The sequence below is a fragment of the Meles meles genome, chromosome 20, assembly GCF_922984935.1.
Source record: "Meles meles chromosome 20, mMelMel3.1 paternal haplotype, whole genome shotgun sequence".
Lineage (NCBI taxonomy): Eukaryota > Metazoa > Chordata > Mammalia > Carnivora > Mustelidae > Meles > Meles meles.
In genome coordinates, this window is record NC_060085.1 from 55957364 (window position 1) to 55981318 (window position 23955).

Genomic DNA, 23955 nt, shown 5'->3' on the forward strand with positions numbered 1-23955 from the left:
GTTTCGGCTAGACTCTTCTTGATCATCATGCTTTGTAGGAGGAAGATTCTTTGCTAATTGTTTTTTTTCTTGCATTTTTCTTGTTTGTTATGAATAAATACTGAACCCAAGATGGATGGGCTAACCTTTTAAACAGTTGTGCTTTGATCAGGCTGACCCCAACTTTGAGTATTTTGTTCTGTATCTTATAATATTTCTGTCTGATAGGAAATGCTTTAAACATACCATTTTTTTCTTTTCCCATGTTCTCACCTCAAGAAGAAGTAAGTGGGGAGGAGACTTAAATTTGTAATGTCTTGGTGAACCACACAGATCCTGTACCTGGAAGGGGACTCGAAAAATGATATGGTCCAGGCCTTCTGGCAGGGAGATTTTACAGGAGACGTGGGTGAGAACAAGAAAGGTCAAGTGATGTGTGCCTATGGTTAGACAGTATTTTGATGGTAAATCCTTGTAAACATGGACTGTTTTTACAATTGTACTCTTACTCAAAAGTTGCTTTTTTATGTTAATGCTTCCAGATACAGTGTAAAAATTCATGCATCAATGAGTTTTAGGTTTTTCTTTTTTGTAAACACAGTACAATTGCACAGATTTTGAAGTAAATACTAAACAATCACTAATGTTTCTGTGATGGCTTATCATTAGCACTGTGAACAAGGCACAGTTATTTCATTTTACTGAGGTGTAGGACCTGAGGCCTGGGTAAAGTAAGCAACCTGCATAACGTTACAGGTGCAGTAAGGGAACCCAGAGCTGTGACCTAGTCCTTTTGACCTTAAGGTTTATGCTGTAAAACCATGCTGTTATCAGTGGCCTGCTGGTAATAGCAATCAGTAGATGTTCACTCGGCTCAGGTCATGATCTCAGGGTCCTGGGATCGAGTCCCGCGTCGGGCTCTCTGCTCAGCAGGGAGCCTGCTTCCCTCTCACTCTCTCTGCCTGCCTCTCTGCCTACTTGTATCTCTCTCTGTCAAATAAATAAATAAAATCTTAAAAAAAAAAAAAAAAAAAAGTAATGTAGAGAGCTGCCTGGGCGCTCAGTGGTTTAAGTTTGTGCCTTCAGCTCAAGTCAGGATCCCAGAGTCCTGGGATTGAGTCCTGCATAGGCTTCCTGCTCAGCAGGGAGTCTGTTTCTCCCTCTCCCTCCCCCCCTTTCTCCCCCTCCCTGCCCTGCCCTGCTTGGGCTCTCCTAATAAATAATCATTATTATTATCTCTCAAATAAATTCAATTAAAAAAGTGTAGAAAGGTTCATAATCTTGAGCAGCTTTTCTTCCCTTAAAACAGATGCACGGGTACAGAGACAGATTGCAAACAATATCAGCAGGTAACACAGCCCTTTGTAAGCTGAGATCAGTGCTGCCATGGTGCCATTTTTTTGCTCCATTGTGTTTTTTCCAGACATCTTTTTAAAAAAATTATTTATTTTAGCAAGAGAGTGTGCACATGAGGTGCAGGGGTCAGAGAGAGAATCTTAAGCAGGCTTCCACTCTGCGTGAAGCCCATATCCGGGTTTAGTCCACGACCCTCAGGTCATGACCTGATCAAGAGTCACCCAGGCGCCCCTCACTATAAGTCTTTTTAGAGACAGTGTTTTAGTGGCTTTAATCACAAAAAATATTCAAGTTGTATATTAGCTATGCTTTTTTTTTTTTTTAAACTGTCTGTTAATAAGTATCCGCATTTGTATCAATAGTGCTTTTAACATTGTTTTATCTGCCTTTAAATGAAAGGGTTCTTGACTGGGAGGGTAGTAGAGTAAAGAACTGCCAGGCCCCAGTGGTTGTGGAGCAATAGGCTTTGGGTGGGGCCTGCCTTCAGCACTTCTGAGCATCACAGGGAATTCTGATGTACACTACTGGCCTGAATGGCTGATTTAATTCCAAAAATGTGTGGCAAAAGAAAAACAAAACAAAACTTTGTTTTGGTTTTTGAAATGCAATCGCTGTTTTTTCAAACTGACCACTACTGAAGATTATTCATTCACAGGGATGGGGGCTTGACAGGAGTGATGATCTATCTGGCAGTATCCAGCTGTTGTGTGTACATCTTCTTGGTACCTACCCAGACTGTGAGCTCTGTCTCAAAATGCCTTGTGCCTCTCTATTTCAGCCCTTACCAAGCAGTACCTAGTAAAGATGGGTATTTACTGAAACAGTGCTTTCCCTGGCAATAGTATTTGGTAAATAATATTCAAATTATCATCCCCACCCTTTAAAAAAAAAACTTTTTTTTAAGATTTTATTTATTTATTTGACAGAGAGAGAGATCACAAGCAGGCAGAGAGGCAGACAGAGAGAGAGGGGGAAGCAGGCTCACCACTGAGCAGAGAGCCTGACATGGGGCTCGATCCCACCTGAACCAAAGACAGAGGCTTTGACCCACTGAGCCACCCAGGCGCCCCATCATCCCCCTTTTAAGATGAATTCAGTGAAAGCAAAGTTTGGTGGCTTCCTTGAGCCGGGATGTGAGCCTGGGGCTGTTTACTCCTTGCACAGTGCTCTGTGGATGAGACCCAGGTGTTCTGAGACCCAGGAGTTCCTTTCTCTTCCCTCTTTGTTCTCCGGGCAGGTCCTTTTTTATCACAACACTTAACTAGTCTGTTCTTCAGTCAGTGATTAACTTGTCTTTGAGCTCCTTGAGAGCAGGAACAATGTATACTTTCGTTTTGTACATAGCACAGAGTAACCATGTTTTTTTGCCATCCAGGGTTATTTTAAATAATAAATGTCCATGAAGACCAAATTTTGGCTAAATAGTTGCAGTTATGCTAAAATTTTCAAATTACTATTATTAAGCAAAGTTTGGTTTTTTTTTTTAACTTGTAAAGATGCTGCTTTTGTGGTAGCAGAAATGATGATTTTCCTTAATTTTGTAGACTGGGGAGCTTTTATGTATATCTGTAAGTTTTTATGTATATCTTTGTGTCAACTTTTCTGTAGTAGCTTATGCTTTATTGTTACGTATAGTAATTTATGAAACTTGTTTGTATCACTTATATAATTGACTGTTTATAAAATAAACTGTTAAACCTCCTATAATTCTTTTTAGCCTTAATTTTTGAGAACGTGGAATCTACACAGATATAATTAGTGAGACCAGATTGCATGTTCCTTATACTCACATTATCCTGTTTAATCTTCACAATAACTTTGTGAAGTGGATGGTATTAACTTGTTGGCTGACGCCTTAAACAGGGGAGCATAACTTATCCAAAATCACATGGCTGGCAGGTGGTGGAACATTTATTCATAGTTATTTCTGCTTATTTCTCCTCTTCTGTCCTCGAGGACTTTGAAAAGAAACCGTCTTCCCATCTCCATGATTCTGTCGAAGTCAAGCTCTGTCATAATAGAAGGCTACTCGGAGAGGTCTCAGATTCTATATACTTGGTCCTTCCTTTTCCCAGGAAGAAAAAAGAGACTGAGCCTGTGGTAGCCTGGTGGGAATGCACAATGCAGGGACACTGTGAGAGTGAGTTTGAGTCCCCTCCAGGATGGCTTTTGCTGGGAGTTCCTGACCTGAGGCTTCCTGTGCCTCGAAAAGATAATAATTCAAAGTTGTATTTGGCTCGAGTATCTTGGAGCATGTGGAAAATCAGATTATCTTCTCAGAAAAATGTACCTGTTCTTGGTCCCTTGTTTTAGAATGCAATTCACCTAATTAGGAACTCTCAATCTTGAGGTTGGGCGTTCTTTATTAGACCAGTGTCACCACAAGAGTTAATCACTGAGGCCTGCTGGCCTTTTACTCTTGAAGTATAAATAGTGGCACTCCCTGAGTTTCTTTTTTTTTTTTTTTTTAAGATTTTTTATTTATATATTTGAGAGACAGAGATCACTAGTAGGCAGAGAGACAGGCAGAGAGAGAGGAAGGGACGAAGGCTCTCTGCCGAGCAGAAAGCCCGATGCAGGGCTCGATCCCAGGACCCTGGGATCATGACCTGAGCTGAAGGCAGAGGCTTTAACCCACTGAGCCACCCAGGTGCCCCACTCCCTGAGTTTCTTAAAGAAGAGATTATTTCAGCCCCACAGCCTATTCACCACAGGCCAGGAAATGCACCTCGAAGCCAAAAATCTCTTGGGAAAGGCTTTCTTTTCTGTGCTTTGCTTTGGATCCTGTACTTCACCTTGGGGAGAACTAGGATGCTGCCCTGAGGCTTCTGGCCTTGGGGAGGCTCTGGTTACGCTGTCAGGACTGTGTCTACACAATAAATCCTCTTGGTTCTGCGCTCCTGTTTGGCCCTTCCTACACAGTTCTCTAGGTTCTCTCTGGCCTATTGTCATGGTTTCCTAACCTTCCAAACCAGTCCCTACCAGTTGTCCCCTCCCCACCCACCACCCTCTCCCTTTCCGCTCCCACTGCCTGAGTGTTCTGAAACAGCCATTACTAGCTCCTTATATTAATAAAGTTCTTTAGGGGCGCCTGGGTGGCTCAGTGGGTTAGGGCCTCTGCCTTCGGCTCGGGTCGTGGTCTCAGGGTCCTGGGATCGAGCCCCGCATCGGGCTCTCTGCTCGGCGGGGAGCCTGCTTCCTCCTCTCTCTCTGCCTGCTTCACTGCCTACTTGCGATCTCTGTCTGTCAAATAAATAAATAAAATCTTTAAAAAAAAAAAATAAAGTTCTTTAATGGCTCGGCACTGCTTAGGGCTAAAGTGAAAAAAATGCCTAAAGTGGGGACAGTAGGGCGGGGCCTGGCAAGTATTCTAAAGGAGGTCAGTAAGCTGAGATAAACACTATTAGTATGTTAAATGATCGTAGTGACACCTGGAGAGCTCACTAGACTTAAAGGGGCAGCCCTTCAGTCACCTGGAATGCAGCCAGAAATGGATTTTTCTGGAGAAGCCAGAAATCCAGATTTGTAAATGAAATCTCTTGACTTTGAAATGCTGGCAATTTACAAGTGGTTTTTTAACTGTGCAGGACAAGCATCATTTCTTAAAAATGGTCCTGGGTCTCAACTAGTTTGGGACTTTTGACCAAACAAATGAAATCTAAACTGAGCCACAGCCACTGAAACTCTTTCCAGTGGGTCTTTCCAGACACTGTCAAATTAGAGCATCATTTAATGGTAGTATTACAGTAAAAACACTTGAACTCGGAATTTTGATTCCTTCTATTGAACATACATGTTAACCTCTCATGTAAAGAGAACTTGGCAGGCAGGAGACAGGAGCCCATGCCTATAGGTTGTATCAGTGTGTGTATGTGTGTGTGTGCGTTCATGTGTTGTGGGTGGAGGCAAGTTCCTCTTGTAGTTCTCATTTTTCTGGAGCATAAATTTACCGTCTCCTGCCAGGGTGGGGGAAGGGCAGTCACTTGTCTCTATAGAGTGGGGACAGGGGATCTGAGGGTCTCATGACTACTTACAGTGACTCTCGACTGATCCTCTTGTTAGTCTTTCCAGACACCTGTGCCTCCAAATCTCCAAGCCTCTTGAGAGCAAGGGCTGGTCCTTGTTCTCACTGGAATCCCTTCCTGCTGGCAATTTGGTTAGTTTTCTCTGCTAAGTCAGCTGCTACTGTCTGTACGTATATCCTCCAAAAATGAGTTGACCATTTTGATACCTTATGCCTTTTCTTGCATTTTCTTTGTCCTTTGGGTTATATCTTTTTATTCATTTACTGCCTTTTTTAGTAGGTTTTGGGAAATGAGTGTTTCCTGGTTATCACTGCAAAACTAATTACATCCAAACTCTCTGGCTTAAAAAACACTTTTAAAAATTATCATCTTGTAGTTCTAGGGGGCTCAGATAGGAGGTTGTCTCTGGAGGTCTCTTGTGGTTGCAGTTAGAAAGTGGCCAGAGCTAGAGTCATCTGAAAGGCTTCCTAGTCTGTCTAGTAACTGATGCTGGTTGGCAGTATGAATCCTGCCATGTGACCTCTCCTTGTGGCCTGGGCTTCCTCATAGCATTTTGGACACATTCCAGGAGGACACAAGAGAACAAAGTGGCATTTTTACCTAAGTCACTTCTTCTGCTACTCCTTTCTTTCTTTCTTTCTTTCTTTCTTTCTTTCTTTCTTTCTTTCTTAAGATTTTACTTATTTATTTGACAGAGATCATAAGTAGGCAGAGAGAGTGAGAGGGAAGCAGGCTCCCTGCCGAGCAGAGAGCCCGATGTGGGACTCGATCCCAGGACCCTGAGATCATGACCTGAGCCGAAGGCAGCGGCTTAAACCACTGAGCCACCCAGGCGCCCCTCTGCTACTCCTTTCTGTCCAGGTTCAAGGCAAGGGGATGCATACTCCACCACTTGATGGGAAGAGTATCTAAGTTCAACTGTAGGGAGAATGTGCAGGAGCACATCTGTTAGGGCAGCCATCGCTGACAGAAGAGACTCCATCTCACAAGTGTTTTTGTCTTTAAATGGAAGACCAGAGTGGTCTTTCTAAAACAGATGTTTTAAGGCATCTAGAGGACCCCCCTCCCATTTCATTGCCCCACATCCCCTAGAAACTATGGGATAAGGGCAGTGGCTCTGAATGACCTGGCCTTTCTTGTCGCATCTGTTTTTGTGTCTTCTTCCCTGTACTTTGATGATTCTGAACTACCCCATTTCCTGAATATGCCACATGGTATCCTACTCATTCTCACAACTTACTCCTGCTCTCTGCCTCTAGGACCTCTCCAACCTCTTTTCTCCTTCAGACAAACCCTCTTCAGAGGTCAAGTGATACCTCCACCCAGCAATTTCCTAATCCGCCTCAGGCACAATCCATTCACTGTTACCAGTTCTCCCACAGCCTTTTCTCATCCTCTACTGTAGAGAGTGTTGGTACCTGACTTCTCAGGGGGTGAACTCCTGCAAGTTAAGAACCACGTCGTTAGTGCTCAGTACTGGCTAAGTCTGCTGTCACTGTTAAATAGCACCTGAGTATTGCAGTGTTCCAAAGTCCCTTAGTATTCTCCTGGGCTTAGGTGCACAACATTCTCTTCCTCTCCCTCTTCTTCCAGCAGTCAACTGAAAATTTCTAGCACCAGGAAGCACAACCCCGATCATATTAACCTTTCTTTCCAGCTAATTAATCCTGGAAGGAAATACCATGTATTCTTGAGGCTCCAGGTTTGTTGAACAAATTTGATTTGTTTATAGACATTCATTTATGACTTAGGTAATCAACTTTTCTCTGTATTAGGAGAGTCAATATTTATTAGTCAGGTGTGTATCAGAGTTTCAATCAGCAGACTCAGTTTTCAAAATAACTGAAAATTAATCATCTTTCAGCTGAGGATGATGGCGGGGCAGGGTACAGAGTACCCTGGATGTCTCAGCATATTTCAGATTTGCCATTAAAGGATTGTGGGGCTTTAGAGGAGATCCACCTCCACGAGTCTGTTGGCTCCTAGGTCAGGTGAGGCCCCACCACCTACAGAGGGTGGGGGAGTGTGGAAGGAAGAATGTGGAAGCACTCTTTCAAGTGGTAAATTGAGGCATTCATGAAAGCTGCTGAACCTCAAAGTTCAAAACTCTTGACCGAAGCCCTGAGCTAAAACCCCTAAATTATGTAGACAAGAAACTTTGAATGTTGAATGGACTTTGTTAAATTTATATAAAATTTTGAGATGTGGTATTTAGCAAATGTTGTATTTATTGTTATTTTCTTCCCCAAAGAGAGGACTTGTCAAGGAACACTATGTTGCATTAGAAGTTTTATCCCTATAGCTTTCTTTTTTCTTTTTTAAAATTTATTTATTTGACAGAGAGAGAGAGGTCACAAGTAGAGAGGCAGGCAGAGAGAGAGAGAAACGGGCTCCCCACCGAACAGAGAGTCGGACTAGGGGCTCGATCCCAGGACCCTGAGATCATGACCTGAGCCAAAGGCGGAGGCTTAAACCACTGAGCCACCCAGGCGCCCCTATCCCTATAGCTTTCTTAAACGAAGAAGAAAAAGACTGTTCCCTTAAACATTTTCACAAAGAAAGCTTAATAATGTCAAGGGACATTATTAGCGGAAAAGCAAAACTTCCTAAGAAATGTGATTTCTGAGCCACTGGGTGGCTCAGCCAGTTAGATGACTGCCTTTGGCTCAGGTCATGATCCTAAGGTCATATGGGATCGAGCCCCACATCAAGCTCCCTGCTTGATGGAGAGCCTGCTTCTCCCTCTCCCTCTGCCTGCCCCTCTGCCTACCTGTGCTCTATCTCTCTGTCAAATAGATAAATAAAATCTTATTTAAAAAAAAAAAAGAGGCAAAGAGAAATATTATTTAAAGGGCCATTTTTGGGGTGCCTGGGTGGCTCAGTTGGTTGAGTGTCTGACTCTTGATTTCAGCTCAGGTTATGGTCTCAGGGTCATAGGATGGCCCCTGATTCAGGCTCCATGCTCAGCTGGGACTCTTCTTGAGAGTCTGTCTTCCTCTCTCTCTGCCCCTCCTCCTGCTCAGACATATGATCTCTCAAATAAATGTTTTTGTTTTTTTTTTTTAAGGCCATTTTCTTCACATCTTTGTGTTAGGAGGGGATGTTTCTTTCTTTCTTTTTTTTTTAAAGATTTTTAAAATTTTATTTGTTTGACAGAGATCACAAGTAGGCAGAGAGGCAGGCGGGGGTGGGGGCGGGGGAAGCAGGCTCCTGGCTGAGCAGAGAGCCTGATGAGGGGCTCAATCCCAGGACCCTGGGATCATGACCTGCGCCGAAGGCAGAGGCTTAACCCACTGAGCCACCCAGGTGCCCCTAGGAGGGGATGTTTCTGATCCTGTATACCAGGGGATGGACTCATAGGATGAGCCAGTGATATCTTCATAACTGTAAAAATGGAAGATCTTGTTGAGTAGGTGAAAGTGTGAGATTTAGAGAAATTAGTCAAATTGCCACAGTGAAAGCTAATGGTCATTTTCCACCCTGCCCCATAAAATAAGATTCAGGGTCACACTGAGTGGTATTATAGCTGTATTTTAAAAAGAGCTGTCTAATTTTATGCCTATAATAACTTCCATAATTATACATGTTGGAATAATCAAGTCTCATGCTTTGGGGTATAGCCAATTACTATACCGATCAAGAGGTAATTTATTTTCTCATGTACGTTGCTCACAGCAGGGCAGCTCTATTACACATTCATGGATTCTAGTGTGGTATTGTTAGGGGTTCTTAAGTACAGGCCACTGTATTTGAAGGGCCACAGATTTACTGGAGATGACAATTCTTTTAAATCTTCATCTGCTTCTTGTATCTGTTACTTTAAAAGGAGTTCTTAGGAACATACAGGCTTATTGCCTCCACCTGACCGCAAGACAGACTTCTGGATACAGCTTGTTTGTGAACACATTAGACACTGAGCCAGATCCTTCTTTCTTTCCCTCTGAGTCTACCTTTGGAGAGAATATGAACTGCACTTTTTAGTAAAGTCTTTTGCTTTGGCTTACTATATGTCTAACTGCAACTTTGTGCTCATTTTTTTCTTACCCGACACTCTTAAACTAGTAGCTTAAACGTTTTTTGAAAATAAGTTATGGGGGCACCTGGGTGGCTCAGTGGGTTAAAGCCTCTGCCTTCAGCTCAGGTCATGATCCCAGGGTCCTGGGATCGAGCCCGAATCGGGCTGCTCGCTGGGCAGTCTGCTTCCCTTCCTCTCTCTTTGACTGCCTCTCTGCCTACTTGTGATCTCTATCTGTCAAATAAATAAAATCTTAAAAAAAAAAACATTTTGGCCATAATCTAGAAGTATAAATATATTTTACATCAACAAGCAGTAATATCACGTATACGCACACACATGATTGAAACCAAGAAGGTCATAAAATAGTCCGTGAGGAGGCCAGGTCTGCCCTGCTGGGTTCTGCTGGGCTGTCTGCAGCAAGTGGGTAGGGTGGGGCCGGGGGGGGGGGGGGGGGGGTGGAGCTGGTTGTGACCCACTGCATCTTTAGTCCTAGAGTTTAAAAAACAAGGCTAAAAACCTTGTTCAGGGTGTCTTTTGTTTCTTTCTCTGTTCTCTCTCTGCTTTCTTAAGGACTTTACTTTGTACCAGCCTCTCTCTCACTCTTGTGGACATGCTGCCTTTCTGTACTTGCTCTGTTATAACAGTACCTGTGAAGGACAGTCGAGCAAATTCAGCCTGTTGGCATTGTGTTCTGTCAACACAGCATGCCCCTTCCTGTACAGCAGCACCAGATTATCTGTGCAAGGAAGAAACTGAGGTCACCTAGGGGAATTCCTCCATGGCCCTGCATAGCCTGCATTATGCAAATCCAAACCGTAGTCCTCTTTCCAAAAGATGTGATCCAAAGAGTAGACTCTGGGGGTGGATCCTCAGCAGCTCTCCTCCCCTCAGCCCCCCAGATGACAGGTGTGTCCCTGTAAGTAGCTTAAGAAAGGGCAGGCATAAGTAAGTGTGGCCCTGGAGCATCATGGAAGGCCTGCTGGGTGCTTCTAAGGAAAGCTAATACAGAAGGATGAGTTCCCCCTCCCTGGTGCCCGTGACCAGGGAAACTCGCCGCCCAGCCAGCAGTGGCAGTCACTCATCAGTCTCCGGAGAACCAGCTCTGGAATCGAGCTGACACTGGACAGCAGATGAGAGAAACCTGGAGGGATTGGTTCTTAGAGGTGCTGTCCAAGTCTGAAACTGCCCTGCTTTTGGACCTCCTCTTGTGTAGCTAATTTCCTGTTTAAACCAATTTGATGTTAGTTTCTTCTTAACTTGCTATTGAAAGCAGACTTCTTAGCCTGGACACCTCTGTCCTTTCAACCTACCATTTGTGTGTGGAAGCACAAAAACTCCCAGGATTACAGAAGCCACAAAACACGGTTGAATCAATTAACAGACTATTCGAGCATGTTGATTCTGATCAGACTCTTAGTCCTACCACTCCTAGCCCAGGTGATCTCAGTCCCCATTTAGAGCTTCAGTGTTCAGCGATGATATTTTTTTAAAACATATTTTATTTGACAGAAATCACAACTAGGCAGAGAGGCAGGCAGAGAGAGGAGGAAGCAGGCTCTCCGCGGAGCAGAGAGCCCGATGCGGGGCTCGATCCAAGAACCCTGGGATCATGACCTGAGCCGAAGGCAGAGGCTTTAACCCACTGAGCCACCCAGGCGCCCCTCAGCGATGATATTTATACTGTCAGCCAAACGAAAGGTTGGATGAAGAAAAGACTGACCTCATTACCTTTCAGTGGTGGTAGCAGGGCTGTTAGTGACCTGGGCACTGGCCGCATGGCATATACCCAGTGATCCAGCCTCAGTCCATACCCACACATGGGACCAGGCTGCATCCAAGGGAGAATATGTGGTCAGCTTGTCTGTCGGCCTGACCACAACTCAAAGCCTATTTCTGGTATGTGCAAGAATTACCGGGAGCCAGGAACTTGACCGATGTCCCCAGATACTTTGTTTCTAGTGTGCTTTATATTAGTAATCGTGAATGGAATTCTTCCTACTTACTAAGACCAGTCCAGGCTGGAAATACATTGCAGGGAAGGTGTGAAGCCACTAGAAAGTGCATGCTTGGCTTTCAGTGCAACTCCAGTTTAATTACATTTTACTGATTCTGAGAAGCAGGCAGAGGCTAAACCTGAAGTCTGTGTTTTCTTGACCCACGTGTGAAGAGCTCAAGAAAGGTCATTCAAAACTGGGGGGAAAGACCTGATGACTGAAGGAGCTCAGCCTGCCCCTGCCAGGCCCTCTTCGGGCCTGGTTTCTTTCTTGCCATTTCCATGGATAAGAAAGAAGGTCTTCTTTGCATATTGTCTTAATCTTCTATTGTCATTGAGCAGGGCCCATTACTTATTTTCCCTTTGTACAATGCAAGCCCTTCACCATGGTGTTACGGTTTCCAGTCTACTTTCTTGAATGTTCAGTTTGTGCTTTACCCCTGAACTCTTTGGGAAGCTGGAATGGCCTCCACGTGATTGGAGAAAACCGAAGTGAGTGACTTTGGCTTGGGCTTGGGCTTGGGCTTGGGCTACCGAAGTGAGTGACTTTGCCCAGGGCCTGTGTACTCTCATTTCTGGGCTACAGCTTGGCACAGAACTGCTTCCTCCCTAGAAACACAACCTTTGCTGAAGGCACACAGCAGAGGGGCTGCTCTGTGCCCAGGGAGCAGGTGGGCAAAGCAGATACCATGGGGGCCTCAGGAAGCATGGTCGTGGCATCAAAGCTGCCATTTCTCAGGGCGCAGTGGAAAGGAGCACCCTTAGGCCAAGTAGGTATCTTCACCTGAGTTATTCCAAGCAGGCCCCATGAACCTGTAAAATGGGCTGGACGAAGAGAAAGTCTGGGAAGGAACAGTAAAATCAGCTAGTAGAAACTGGCTGAAATCGAAGAACCATGGGAAGGACAGGTAAGAATGAGTTACAGATGGGTCCCTGCCCAGTCACATAGGAGCTGTGGAGGATCTTAGTGGCCCGTGCCACTTTCATTTATAAAACTGATCCAGTAGGTTTCATCTATAACCCAAGTGGTTTATTTATTTATTTGAGAGAGAATGAGTGAGAGAGAGCATGAAAGAGAAGGTCAGAGGGAGAAGCAGACTCCCCAAGGAGATGGGAGCCCGATGCGGGACTCGATCCTGGAAGTCCAGGATCATGACCTGAGCCCAAGGCAGTCACTCAACCAACTGAGCCACCCAGGCGCCCACCCAGGTGGTTTTTATTAGATAAGTACTCACTGAAAAATAAAAGCCCCATTACCTCTTCAGAGTATCAGAAATAGAACGTTATATGGGGTAAGAGGCCTTCAGATGACTTCCAGATGTGTAATTCCACCTGGAGCCCAGAAACTGAAATTGGCCAGTGGCACAAAGCAGATTGGGGAAAATCCCACTACCTGGTACCGAAGTCTTGCTATGCTTTTTAAAGACTCGGAGGCTCTAGAAGTCCCACTTAAATGTGTCTAATGATGAAGTGGTTGCATTGGAATTGATCCCTCAAAATTAATAAAAAGACCTTTCTGATCACTTCGTTTGAATCATTAATTAAATGTTTAATGCAAACATTTTAAAAGAGAAATTGCAAACTAGAAAAAAAAATTCCCCTGAAAATATTTAATGTAAATAACTCCTTGAGATGGTGCTTTTTACAAAAGGTCAGCAAATGCTGTTTTGTTTAGGAGACAGGACATCAGGAAATGATATGATTGTTTTCTATTTCAATGAGAGTAACAAGGAATCCCACCTGCCCTACCCCCATTCTTCTCTGTGTAGAAATTTGTCCAGCATGATGAGCAGCGGTCATCAAAGGGAGGCGGCTGGGCCCCAGGTGCCCAGAGAATATCTTCAAGTCACTACTTCTGTGCTCCCTCACTGTGTCCACAGCCCCTGGCCAAGACCCCTGATTCACCTTCTGATTGTATCTTTTCTCTCTTCGCATCTCTTCTGAGGCTTTGGTAATACAGCCGAAGGATAACCATGTTGAAAACAAGCCCAGGTTTTTTTTCACATAACACTTGTCAGCTCATGTTGGGTAAACACAGGAAGGCACACAATAAATTAAAGCATGCCCTATCTCTTCAGAGTGTTGGCAGTGACCTCCAGGGTGGGGCTGGGTCTGCCAGCAGCCAAGCATCCAGCACTGGGGTAGTGTGAGGACCACCCCAGGAAGGGGGGAGTCCTTCCTTCATTAAGTCAGGTCAGTGTGCAGGTCACATGATCAGTGGAGGAGAAAATCCTTGCCTTCTTATCCAGTGCAGTGCGGCCTCCACAAGGAGGACCCTCCCCTCCGCGCGCCACTCACTTGGCAAGGCCCAGTTGTGTTTGCACAAATCATTTGTACGTACACCCTTATTGAGAACTGGCGGCAAATTAGTCCACAGGACTCTGTCTGCTCCTTACTTAAGTAAATCACTTGGAAAACAAAACTGGAGGTTGTAGCTCAGTAAATCAATAAAGTGCTTTCGATGAGGGTAGCTGTTATTTATCAGTTGTTTCTCGTTTTCACCTGAGGCACCGACATCAATGCTATGAAAGGTGATAATGTTTGCCACTAGTAAAAATTGTAAAAGCTTGTTTCCACTAAAAAGCCTGCATTTCTAAAATGTACTTTTTTCCTGTTGTTTCCACATCTTTACGTTACTAAACATGATCTCACTACTGGGTAAGGAAATAGTTTATGCTGGGGTGGTGTGGGGTCGGGCAGGGGGAAGACACGAGAACAGAAAAGGAGCGGTTCATAAATATTCCTTGAGGGTTCGACGAGTGACGGTGAGAGAGGGGGTTACGGCAAAAAGGATGAGGCCCCATGCTGAATCCAGATGTCAGTCCCGATGAGTGGAGACACAGATTGGCTCTGCAAGGGTCCACATTCAACCGAAGACTTTATTCTGAGTCCACATGCTTGGTAACTGCTATAACACACTTGCATCTTCCATGGCCTCAATCCACCTGTAACACAGGAAAGAGGAGACACTTAAGAGTCACAGCTCTGAGACTCTGGTCAGAGAACCTACAAGTGACCAGGCGGACTTGGTAAATACTAGTCTGATGTCGAGGACCACGTCATATTCATATTTGTTTCCCTAGCATTTAGCAAAAGGTCGGAACACAGAGCAAAGGTTTGCTGAATCGAAGCATGCCTGTATGAACGAATCATGATAATCTTTAAAAAATCTTACAACCAGGAACAGGTAGTTCCACTGTTCTTTGGGCTGCTGTGGCCCAAAGGGATTTGATGGCACAGGATGGCTGGAGCAGAAAGAAGCCAAAGCCCTGGGTAGCAACTTGTTTCCTTCTAGAGGGAGAGGCAAGGAGAACAGGCTTAGTTATTTGGGTACCTTTGAGCTGAATTGTTATCCTCTGCTTTGAAGCTATAAAATAGGGTTTTCTTGTGGTAGAGGTGAAAAATTGGTCCTACTTCACTACTGCCCTCTTCCTTCTCTGGGGCGATGGTGAAACCGAGCAGGGGCATGCTCTCCATGGCCACTGTGTCCTGCAGAGGGCAAAAGGGAAAACGATATTAAACATGGCACTACATACAGTCAACTGCTCAGCATTTACTGTTCCCTCCGACTTCAGATGCGTGACAGGCCCTTCTCTGTGAGGCATGCTTTGGCAACAGTGGAGTAATAACCACACACATACTCTTCACCCCTCTTCCCGCCAGGACCAGTCAGGAGGAGAGAAACTTAACATTCTGTCACAGCCTATTAGGGTCCAGGCATTTTCATATTTATATTTTCTTGTTGAATCTTTACAACAATCATAGAAGGTATCACTCCTGTTCTAAGAAGTCACTGAGGCTCAGAGATGGAGAAGGTAAGTAACTCCCTAAGATCACACAGTTTAGTAAGGGGCAGAGCCAGAACTTGGACTCACGACCACCTTTTAACACTGCATTCTTTCTACTGACCTGATTAGTCAGAGACTCTGCTTTCCAGAATTACTCCAGATAACATACCCTATACTTCATGCCCTCATCCACAACATCTCAATATGGAGGCACTTAGGGTATCTGTGCTGTAAAGTTGCTAATAATGTGATGAGACGTACACAGAGAACATAAATCTTAAAATCCCAATATTCACTGGAAAGGATTTTTGTATATAAAGGATATATTTACACACATATATTTATGTGAAAATACATGCTCATAAAATACAACTTTATGAAACCACACATAGACAAAGATACAATTAGTTAAGGAATTAGTTAAGATATAAGTAGTTAAGAAGGCTGTGGGAGAGGAGGAGTGGAGGTTGTATATAAAACACAATCTTCAAAGACTACTGCATTAGGAAAAGCATCTGACAAAACTCAATATTAATTCATGATTAAAAAAACCCTCAGCAAACTAGAAGGGAGCTTCCTTAAGCTGAAGGCATCTGTAAAATACCGACAGCTAACATCCTACTTAACAGTGAAATACTGAATGCTTTTCCTGTAAGATTGGGAACACGGCAAGAGGGTGCTCACTCCCACCAGTTAAACTCAGAATCGTACTGGCAGTCCTAGCCATTGCATTAAGGCAAGAAAGTTCAGCAAAAGAAGAAATTAAACTATCTGTGCTTGCAAAGGGCTTTTTTTTTAAATTACAAAATAACTACTAGAACCAATAATCAATTTAGCAAGGTTACGGGATAACCAATTTTTAAAATATCTGTTTACAGCAAACAACTAGAAAATAAACTCCATTCAAAATAGCATGCAAAAAATAAAATAGGAATAAAGTTAACAGAAATGCAAGAAGTATGAGACCTCTATACAGATCATTAAAAGAAAAACTAAAGAACTAAATAAATGAAGATTTGTACCATATTCATAGATCTGAAGATTCAATATTGTTAAGATGCCAACTCTCCCTGAATTGATTCAACAATCCCTGCCATAATCTCAGGCTTTTGGGTAAAAATTGACAAGTTTATATGGAAACACAAAAGACCTAGGACACCCCAAACAATCTTTTAAAAGAACAATGTTGGAGGGGTGCCTGGGTCATTCAGTCAGTTAAGCAGGAGACTGGTGACTTTGACTCAGGTCATGATCTCATGAGTCATTTGCTACTTAATGAAGGCACCAAAATAATAATTCTATAGGGAAAGGAAACTCTTTTTTTTAACAAGTGGTGGTGGAATAACAATATGCATGTGGGAAAAAATGAGCCCCAACCCCTGTCTCACACCATACTCAAAATTAATTTCAGATAGATCTGAATGTAAAAGGTAAAACATTCAAGAGTTCAGAAGCAAATACGGGGGAACAACTTTGTGACTTACAGTAGACAAAGTTTCTTATGATATGAAAAGCAGTAGCCATAAAGGAAAACACTAATAAATTGGGTTTCATTTAAGAAAAACTTCTGTTCACTAAAGGACCGGAACAAATTCATTAAGAAAATGCACAGACAAGCCACAGACAGGTAGAGAATATTCACAAAACATTTATCTGACAAAAGACTAGTATCCAAGATATGTAAAGAATTCCTGTAACTCAATAAGACAACTTATTTTAAAAAATGTGCAAGAGATCTGAACAGACACTTCTCAAAGGGAAATATAGAAATAGCCAATAAGCACATCAAAAACATTAGTTACTACGGAAATCGAAATAAAAACCACACTTGGAATGCTTGGATGGGTCAGTCATTAAGCGTCTGCCTTCAGCTCGGGTCATGATCCCAGGGTCCTGGGATGGAGCTCTGCATCGTCATGCTCCCTGCTCAGTGGAGAGCCTGCTTCTCCCCTTCCCTCTGCCTGCCACTCTGTCTACTTGTGCTCTCTCTAGCTCTCTGTCAAATGAATAAATAAAATCTTGAAAATAAATAAGTAAATTAATTAAAACCACACTAAGATACTAGTAAATTAATGACTGACAACACCAAATGTTAACTAAGATGTGGAGCAACCATAACTCTCACTCTGACATACACTGTCGAGGGGAATATAAAAATGGTAGACCACTTTGCAAAAGGTCTGTAATTTCTGATAAACCAAATATATACCCTCCTGTGATCTAGAAATTCCAATCCTAGGTGTCTCCCCAAATGAAATAAAAACCCATTTTCATATAAAAACCTGTATACAAAAGTTTAAAGTGGCTTTATTCATAATCAGCAAAACCCAGAAACAACCCAAATGTCCTTCAACTGGTAAATGGGATAAACCCATGGTGGTCCATTCACAACATGGAAAACGACTCAGCCATAAAATGTAATGACCTACTGCTATTTTCAAAACCATGGATGAGTCTAAAATGCCTCCTGCTGAGTGGAAGAAGTCACATTTATATGTGGTTCTATTTACATGAAGATTCTAAAAGAGGTAAAACTAATCTGTGGTAGAAAAAATTCAGAATGGTGTGCTGCCTCTGGAGACAATGGAATAAGGTGCGGATAGACAGGTAAGTGACAGGGGTTCAGGGTAGTACACACATCAAAACTGGCTATCCATTTTATCAAACCTTTTCTCTTTGATGGAATTTGACAGCCTAGTCCTATCACTGGCATGGTCTTAATAAGAAATTGCGTTAGTTCTTTATGGAAAAATCCACTTTGGAAGTATACTTAAAACGCACCTTTTTAATGAGTTTAGGGTGTCACTTCCAATGACAATTGTTGCTCAGTGCCGAGAAAACGGATACTGAGAATGGGTTTTCCATTCTCAGACAGGATTCCTATCTTTAGTGCTTATTTCATTATCACTAGCCTTCATTCACCTGTCTAAGCCAGAATTTCTTCCCAAAGAGTGGTCCATGGAATGGGATAGTTCATGAGACACTCCACAAGTAAGGGCCTGTGGTTGGGCCAGCTTGGGAAATCTCATCTCAGAGATGCACAACACACCTGGATACATTACAGATCCTGAGAAGTACTCCCACTAACTGCTTACGCAGGGTCCCCTCTGAACCCAGCATTTAGAGAAACCCTGTGGGCATCCTGTAGAATACCTACTTCGGAAAATGCTGCCCTGGGCTGCAGGTGGGCATTATGTCACATTTCAGTTTGTTCTGGCAAGATCGAAATTCTCCAGCTCCTCTGTGGACATGTCAGCGAGGGCTCGGCTCGCACGGCACTGAGTCACTCAGGTCCACTGCCAGGCCCTCTCTGTGTTCCTGCTGGCCTCTGGGATTCCCCGAGGGAGGGGTAGGCTGCTACCATCACAGCTGCAGGTCTTTTGTAAGAGAAGCTTTATGCCCCCAAAAGAACTTGTCTTTTGCACCTTTGCCAGCATCTGGGGTCAAGGTAGAAGGGCCAGCCCTGTGCTGATGTGAATATCTTCCTGGGGTAAAGCACACACCCTCTGCGGCTGGGCACTGAAGTCCCATTTTCAAAGTGGGTTTAGCCCGTGGAAGTCACCAGATGGTGGGGCCTAGACATGGAAATCTTTCAAACTATCCTCCAGGTCCAGCCTGGGGCAGGACCAGATAGCACCCTGCTGTATAACCATAGCCCACACCTGGCTATTCCGGAAGCAGACTTGATTTCCAAGGCCCTCCTACACTTTTTTTTTTAAAGATTTTATTTATTTATTTGAGAGAGGGCATGAGTGGGGGAGGCAGGCAGAGGGAGAAGCGGACTCCTTGCTGAGCAGGGAGCCCAATGCGGGGCTCGATCCCAGGACTCTGGGATCATGACCTGAGTGGAAGGCAGACGTTTAACTGACTGAGCCACCCAGGTACCCCAAGGCCCTCCTAAATGTTAATGTAAAGTAAGATACTCTGTAAAAAGTATCAACTTAAGTAGAAACATTACCATGAGACAATGTAGTTCCCTGATAAAAGAAATGCACAGAGTAAGAAAGTGTGGTAGCTTCCTCCAAGCCACTGAATTCTGTCTGTCCCAAACAGCGGAGGTGGAGAGCAGAAAGCAGCCTGCTCTCATGGAGAGCCTGGCTTGTGCCGGATGCTGGGCCTGTGACCTTCAAACACTTGGGTGCACAGGCCTGCATGCCGTCCCACCTCATCTCCACAGAGAAATGGTAAATTCTGACAACTTGGAACTTATACATGGTTGTGTATCCACAGCAACACTCAGCACAGGGTACTGTTCAACACAGACTGGAGGGGTGTGGAACTGGAAACTCGATCCAGTCTCACACCGCCCTACAGGGGATGGGGTATTGTGCATGCCCAGAAGGACATTCTGAGGCAGGCGCTTAACCCGAGGGCCTTCGGAGGTGAGAGGAGAGAAAGCACGAACCACCACTACCTCACTGGCCATGTAGGTGTAGAGCACTTTGCCTTTGATGACAAACCAGAGCTTCTTCCAGTGCCTCTTGCCTTTCTTGCACCGGCTGAGATAGCCACTGATGGCGGAGCCCTCTCCGGAGGCGGCCACCTGACGGAAGAGAAGCAGAGCAGTCAGGGCGCCAGGTGGTGAGCACGGTTCAGACAGAGCGAAGATGACACTGCAAACCAGTTGGCAGAGCATTTATCCTGCTTTGAAATCTGAGACTTGGATGAGGTCTTAGGTATGTCCAGCACCTCAAAAGCAGCGAAACAGTACCAGGGATTAAGACAGGACTTACTGAGTGGACCCAGGAGACAAAAGAGTCAAAAACCGCCTTCAGGAGTGCTTCCCCGAGTGGGGTTTCAGATTCTTGGCTCCCATTCCCCAAACCCCAAGGGCTCATAATATGAAACTGCAGATATCTGGGGGAAAGGCTCTTCCTTCTAAAACTGATTCCTACCAGAGTTAAACCTATTCTCATCAAACTGTTAAAAAAAAAACAACAGAGGCCAGCACTACCCTGATACCAAAACCAGATAAAGGAGACACCAAAAAAGAGAACCACGAGCTAAATATCTCTGATGAACATAGATGCAAAAATCCTCAACAAAATACTAGCAAACAGAATCCAATAATACATTAAAAAAATAATTCACCACTATCAAATGGGATTTATTCCTGGGATGCAAGGGTGGTTCAATATTTGCAAATCAATCAATGTGATACATAACATTAACAAAAGAAAGGATAAGAACCATATGGTCATTGCAATAAATGTAGAAAAAGCATTTGACAAAGTCCAACATCCATTCATGAAAAAACACTCAATAAAGTAGGTTTATAGAGAACACATCTCAACATAATAAAGGCCATATATAAAAACTGGACAACTAATATTGTCCTAAATGCAGAAAAACTGCGAGATTTTCCTCTATAGTCAGGAATAAGATGGGGATGTTCACTCTCATCACTTTTATTCAACATAGCATGGGAAGTTCTAGCAACAGCAATCAGACAACAAAAAGAAATAAGAGGAATCCAAACCAGGGATGCCTGGCTGGCTTAGTCGGTGAGGCATGTGACTCTTGATCTCTTGGTCATGAGTTTGAGCCCCATGTTGGGTGCAGACATTACTTTAAAAAAAAAAAAAAGACACCTCAAATGGGAAGGAAGAAGTAAAATTTTCACTATTTGACAATGACCTGATACTATACATAGAAAACCCAAAAGACCACCAAAAAGCTGCTAGAACTGATAAACAAATTCAGTAAATTCACAGGATGCGAAATCAATGTACAGAAATCTGTTTTATTTCTATACACCAATAATGAAGCAGCAGGAGAAATTAAGGAATCGATCCCATTTACAACTGCACCAAAAACAGTAAGATACCTAGGAATAAACCTAACCAAAGAGGTTATACGCTGCTATACTATGAAAACTATAAAACACTGATGAAAGAAACTGAAGATGGCATGAACAGATGGAGAAATAGTCCATGCTCATGGACTAGAAAAACAAATATTGTTAAAATAGCTGCACTACCTAAAGCAACCTACATATTGAATGCAGCCCCTATCAAAATATCACTAGCATTTTTCACAGAGCTAAAACAAAACAATCCTAAAATTTGTGTGGAACCACCGAAGTCCCCAAATAGCCAATGCAACCTGGAAAAGGAAAAAGCAAAGCTGGAGGTATCACAGTTCTAGACTTCAAGCTCCATTACAAAGCTGCAGTCATTAAAACAGCATGGTACTGGCACAAAACCAGATACAGAGATCAATGGAACAGAATAGAAAACCCAGAACTGGATCCGTAACTATATGGTCAATTAATCTGGACAAAGCAGGAAAGAATTTCCAATAGGAAAAGACTGTCTCTTCAACAAATGGTGTTGGGAGAACTGGAAAGCAACATGCAGAAGAATGAAACGAGACCACTTTCTTACCTGCTACACAAAAATAAATTAAAAATGGATTGAGACCTGAAACCATAAAAATCCCAGAGGAGAACAGATAGTAACTTCTTTGACACCAGTTGTAACAACTTTTTTCTAAATATGTCTCCTGAGGGAAACAAATGCAAAAATAAACTATTGGGACTTAATCAAAATAAAAACCTTCTGCACAGCAAAGGAAACAATCAACAAAGCTAAAAGGCAACCTTTGGAATAGGAGAAGATAATTACCAATGACATATCTGATGAGGGCTTAGTATATACAATACATAAACCTGGGGCGCCTGGGTGGCTCAGTGGGTTAAAGCCTCTGCTTCGGCTCAGGTCATGATCCCAGGGTCCTGGGATCGAGCACCACATTGGGCTTGCTGCTCAGCAGGGAGTCTGCCTGCCTCTGCCTACTTGTGATCTCTCTCTCTCTGTCAAATAAATAAATAAATCTTTTTTAAAAAGTACATAAAGCACTTATAAAACTCAATACCCCAAAAAACAAATAATCCATTTAAAAGTGGGCAGAAAACTTGAACAGGTTTTTTTTTTCCAAAGAAGAATAAAGATGGCCAACAGATACATAAAAAGATATTCATCATCACTTACCATCAGGGAAATGCCAATCAAAACTACAATGAAATACCACTTCATACCTGTCAGAATGGCTAAAATCAACAACACAAGAAACAACAGGTTTGGTGAGGATGTGGAGAAAAGGGGAACCCTTTTGTACTGTTGGTGGAAATGTAAACTGGTAACAGCCACTGTGAAAAATAATATGGAGTTTCCTCAAAAATTTAAAATAACCATTCTACCATCTAGATCTAACAATCACACTACTGGGTATTTACCCAAAAAATACTGAAACACTAATTCACAGGGATACATGCATGCAATGTTTACAGCAGCATTATTGGCAATAGCCAAGATATGGAAGCAGCCCAGGTGTCCACAAATTGATGACTGGATGAAGAAGATGTAGTAAATACATACACTGGAATATTACTCAGCCATGAAAAAGAATGAAATCTTGCCATTTGCAATGACATGGATGGAACTAGAGAGTATTTTGCTAAGTGAAATAAGTCACACAAAGAATGACAAATACCATATGATTTTACTCATATGTGGGATTTAAGAAATAAAACAAATGAGCAAAGGAAAAAAATAAGAAAGATGGAGTAAACCAAGAAACAGACTCTTAACTCTAGAGAACACACTGATGGGGTGCCTGGGTAGCTCAGTGGGTTAAGCCTCTGCTTTTGGCTCAGGTCATTATCCCAGAGTCCTGGGTTCAAGTCCCGCATTGCGCTCCCTGATCAGCAGGAAAACTGCTTCTCCCTCTCCCACTCCCCTGCTTGTGCCCTCTATCTTGCTGTGTCTCTCTCTGTCAAATAAATAAATAAAAATCTTAAAAAAAAAAAATAGAGAACGCACTGATGGTTAGCAGAGGGGGGGATGGGGGATGGGTAAACTAGGTGAGGAGGATAAAGAAGGATGCTTGTGATGAGCACCATGGGTTGTATGGAAATGTTGAATAACTATACTGCACATCTGCAACTAATAAATACTATATGTTAACTAACTGAAATTTAAATAGAAACTTGAAAAAAAACCCCACACATACATGCTTAAAAAAATAAATTTGATTTTTACACTTGAAATTTTTAAAAAAGATTTTATTTATTTTAGAGAGAGACAGCATGAACACAGCTGCGGGGAGGGGCAGAGGGAGAGAATCTCAAGCAGACTCTGTGCTGAGTGTGGAGCCCAATGTGGGCTCAACATGGGGCTCAATTTCACAATCCTGAGATGGTGACATGAGCCGAAACGGAGTCAGATGCTCAGCTGACTGAGCTAACTAGGCACCCGATTCTTTTTTTTTTTTTTTAAGATTTTATTTATTATTTGACAGAGATCACAAGTAGGCAGAGAGACAGGCAGAGAGAGAGGAGGAAGGGGGCTCCCCGCTGAGCAGAGAGCCCAATGTGGGGCTCGATCCCAGGACCTTGAGACCATGACCTGAGCTGAAGGCAGAGGCTTTAACCCACTGAGCCACCCAGGCACCCCTGATTCTTACACTTTTAAGCTCATCTCTTATATTTAAGGATGGATCTTCTTTATAATGTTTACTAAAAAGTTTTATAATCTTCCTAATGGGGAGTTTTAATTCCTGTTGTTATTAGTAGAAGTAGTATTTGTCTGCTGTACCGTCTTTTTGTGGGGTTCAGAACATAACACAGGTTTAGAGCAATACCAGTCTGGGGTTCCAGCCCAGGTTCTCCCAGTTATTTGATGGGCAATGTGAGCAATTTACTTCTTCTAAGTCTAGTTTCCCTACTAGCAAAACTGGAATTAAATGACGTAAGGCAGGTACCTGACAGGTATCTGACCCATGGAACTGCTCATA

The 23955-nt window shown here is 43.2% G+C and overlaps 1 protein-coding gene and 1 long non-coding RNA gene across 4 annotated transcripts in view; one reads left to right on the top strand and one right to left on the bottom strand.

Moving 5' to 3' along the window:
* Window positions 1-23955, top strand: part of LOC123932349 — a 28488-nt gene that overhangs the window by 1104 nt on the left and 3429 nt on the right. The window lies entirely within an intron of this gene.
* Window positions 11900-23955, bottom strand: part of FGD5 (FYVE, RhoGEF and PH domain containing 5) — a 123273-nt gene continuing 111217 nt past the window's right edge. For all 3 annotated transcript variants that reach the window (XM_045990351.1, XM_045990350.1, XM_045990352.1), the window contains exons 19-21: window positions 19574-19702; window positions 14706-14860; window positions 11900-14316 (exon numbers count right to left, since the gene is read on the bottom strand). In XM_045990351.1, the coding sequence (XP_045846307.1) occupies window positions 14280-14316; window positions 14706-14860; window positions 19574-19702 (321 nt within the window). In that variant the 3' untranslated portion in view covers window positions 11900-14279. The remainder of the gene's footprint in view (window positions 14317-14705; window positions 14861-19573; window positions 19703-23955) is intronic.